This window comes from Trypanosoma rangeli (assembly GCF_003719475.1).
Source record: "Trypanosoma rangeli strain AM80 chromosome Unknown Tra_15.4_contig_00010, whole genome shotgun sequence".
Taxonomy (NCBI): Eukaryota; Euglenozoa; class Kinetoplastea; order Trypanosomatida; family Trypanosomatidae; genus Trypanosoma; species Trypanosoma rangeli.
Genome location: NW_021705754.1, coordinates 1 through 2,710, shown reverse-complemented (window position 1 = coordinate 2,710; position 2,710 = coordinate 1). Strand labels below are relative to the sequence as shown.

The 2,710-nt window shown below is 55.3% G+C and overlaps 2 protein-coding genes across 2 annotated transcripts, besides 1 other annotated feature; both read left to right on the top strand.

Moving 5' to 3' along the window:
* TraAM80_00548 (group II trans-sialidase superfamily) lies at positions 1-1,146 on the top strand (the record flags this gene model as incomplete). Its single annotated transcript, XM_029377621.1, has 1 exon — positions 1-1,146. A coding segment is annotated over one exon (1,146 nt), but the record flags the coding sequence as incomplete, so codon positions are not given.
* Positions 1,147-1,647: 501 nt separating this feature from the next.
* Positions 1,648-1,676: a sequence feature (A-rich).
* Positions 1,677-2,288: 612 nt separating this feature from the next.
* Positions 2,289-2,633, top strand: TraAM80_00547 (uncharacterized protein; the record flags this gene model as incomplete). Its single annotated transcript, XM_029377620.1, has 1 exon — positions 2,289-2,633. One exon carries the CDS (start codon positions 2,289-2,291, stop codon positions 2,631-2,633), a length of 345 nt encoding a protein of 114 aa, XP_029242487.1.
* Between the last annotated feature and the right edge of the window lie 77 nt (positions 2,634-2,710).

Genomic DNA, 2,710 nt, shown 5'->3' with positions numbered 1-2,710 from the left:
TCTACCTTTGGGTTGCTGACAACAGACCGCACGTTTCACCTCGGGCCCATTTCCGTGGACACTGACACGACACCGACATCTGGAAACACCCTGCTGCACTCGAAAGATGCGTTGTACTTTTTACAAGAGAGGGGTAATGACATGGAAAGCAGCGTGTCTCTTGCTTCCCTAACGGAGGAGCTGAAGACGATCACGTCCGTCTTGGAGACTTGGGCAAAACTGGACTCCTTCCTCTCCAACTCGTCTGTGCCCACGGCCGGTCTGGTTGGATTCTTGTCGGATGCATCGGGTGATGGAACTTGGAACGACGCGTACCATTGCGTGAATGCAACTGTGACGAATGCAAAGAAGGTCGAAAATGGCTTTAAGTTCACGGGGTCCGAATCATACGCCATGTGGCCTGTGAACATGTGGGACTACGGCTATGTGCACAGCTTTGTGAATTACGCGTTCACGCTTGTGGCGACAGTGACGATCGATGAGGTACCGAAAGAGAGCGCTCCTCTGCTGGGTGCGGGCCTGAATGACAATGAAAACACAAAGTTTGTGGGGCTGTCGTGCACGGCGGAGAAACAGTGGGGGACGGTCTTCAACGGTATGACAACAATAACACACGGCGGCGCTTGGGAGCCGGGGAAGGAGTACAAAGTGGCGCTCATGCTGCAGGACAACAAGGGCTCCGTGTACGTGGATGGCAAGCTCGTGGGTAATTCCGACACGCTAACAACTCCCGAGGCACGGAATTACGAGATCTTATACTTTTACTTTGGCGGTGGCGAAAACAGCAATGTGATAGTAAGGAACGTCTTTTTGTACAACCGTCCATTGAATGAACAGGAACTCAAAAAGGTTGACGACTCCGATGCGCCTGAGCAACGTGCAGGTGGCAGCTCCACGCATAAGGATGGGCCTGTTCCGGAGACGCAGCACAAAGCCAGCAGCCCCGCCGTCTGGCCTACTGACGGGAGCGCTGCATACAATGAAACTGCCGGCGCGTCTCCGCGGGCCCCGGGGACACAACCAGCTGCAGGTAAGGGTTTGTCGCTGAATGGAGGAGGTGGTGACAGCGCTGGGTACGATGGGAGTGTGTCTCGGGTGATGCTGCTGGTTGTTCTGGGGCTTTGCAGCGCAGCAGCCGTCTTCTGAGCCAAAGGGTGTCGGCTTGCAACTCCTCATCCAGCGTCTTTGTCGCGGTCTCGACGGGTCTCTTTCTATTTATACTCTTTTTTTAATATATCTTTTTTTTTACTTTTCATTTCACTTTCTGCCGCGCTTTCTCTGGAATAATTTGCACCAGTTTTTTAAAAGTCTTTTTTTTTTTTGCATCGTCATTCCATGCACGTCCCCAATGGGTAGCGCACTCTTCCCCTCCCGTTTACTCCTGCCGCCCACACACGCGCTGCCAACCACGTGGCTGTGCGTCGCACGGATTGCCCAAACGAGACACGCGGCCGCGGTTACCGTGAGGGGCAAACGTGATGTGTGCGTGTGCGATCAGGCAGTTTTTTTTTTTGTTTTGCGCAGGCGATAAATACACGTAAACGGTCCTCTTGTGCTTCTGGACACCGACAAAAAATTGCTTCGGCAGGTGCTTTTACTTCAGAACTACCTTGTTTTTTTTGTTTTATGGGCGTCCTGTTGGGCCTCTTTTTTTTTTTACTGTTTTAATTTTTTTTCTAACTGGATAATTCACTGCGGATTACTTTTAGTTTCGCGTTATTCCCCCGCTGTCGCTGCGTGTCGCCGTGTTTCGTTTGCTGCCGCTGCTGGCTGTGCGGCTGACATGCCTTCATTCCTCTTCTTCTTCCATCTAGAGGCACCGGTAGTTCACGAGGAGGATTCTTCTGGTTTTCAGCAGCGATGGCACGGGAGTGACGGGGCGTCCGGCCGCTGCTTTGAAAGTGCCCGCTGCGGAGTGGGAGGGTGTGCGGGGTGTGCGGCGTGTCTCACCGCGAGGGTGTGGGGCACCACCCATCGCAGTCTGCCGTGCGGTACCTGCCCATTGGTGGCGGCAAATAGGCAGCAGCGGCAGATTGTGCGGTAGACATGGATCCGCCCCGTCGTTCGCGTTGCGGATGTGTGGGTGCGTTGTGTGGCTGGCTTCTCCTCCGCGTGTCTTCCACCGCACGTGTGTGTGTGTACGTGTTTTGGAGTGCGGCCTCAAGCGATTTGCCTGCCGCCTTCACGGGGCGCAGAGGTGCCGTGGCGTCCGCAGCTTTGCGGAGTGTGGGGCCCATCCTGGGCACCGCGCAGCGGGTTGAGCAATGAAACGGTGGCGGGCCAGGCGGATGAGGCTTTTGCAGGAGGAACTAATAGGGTTTCGCGCGCTTTTTGGGACCCGTTTTGCTCCAAGCAGGCGCGAATGTTTTAACCCAAATTCTTTCAGCGCCCCGGTTTGGCGCGAGCAGATGCGCAACCAGACGGAGGCAGACTGGGCCGTGAGCCGGCACCTTGCCAGAGGCAATATTGCAACTCGCAGAACGGTACTTCGCGCAGCTCGCCAACGCATCAAAGATGCTAAGCGCGCTCAGATTGTCACACGAAGATCTGGTTTTCCCACAACAGAAGCAGGAGCGGCGGCTGAGCAATTGGTAGTCAACTTTCTAGCACCCAGCAGACTGGCCGTTCCTTAGCCAACATCCGCAGTTGAGCCCGCCCGTTCACGGCAGTGGCCCGACACGCGGTGAAACACACGCCACCCCATACGGCG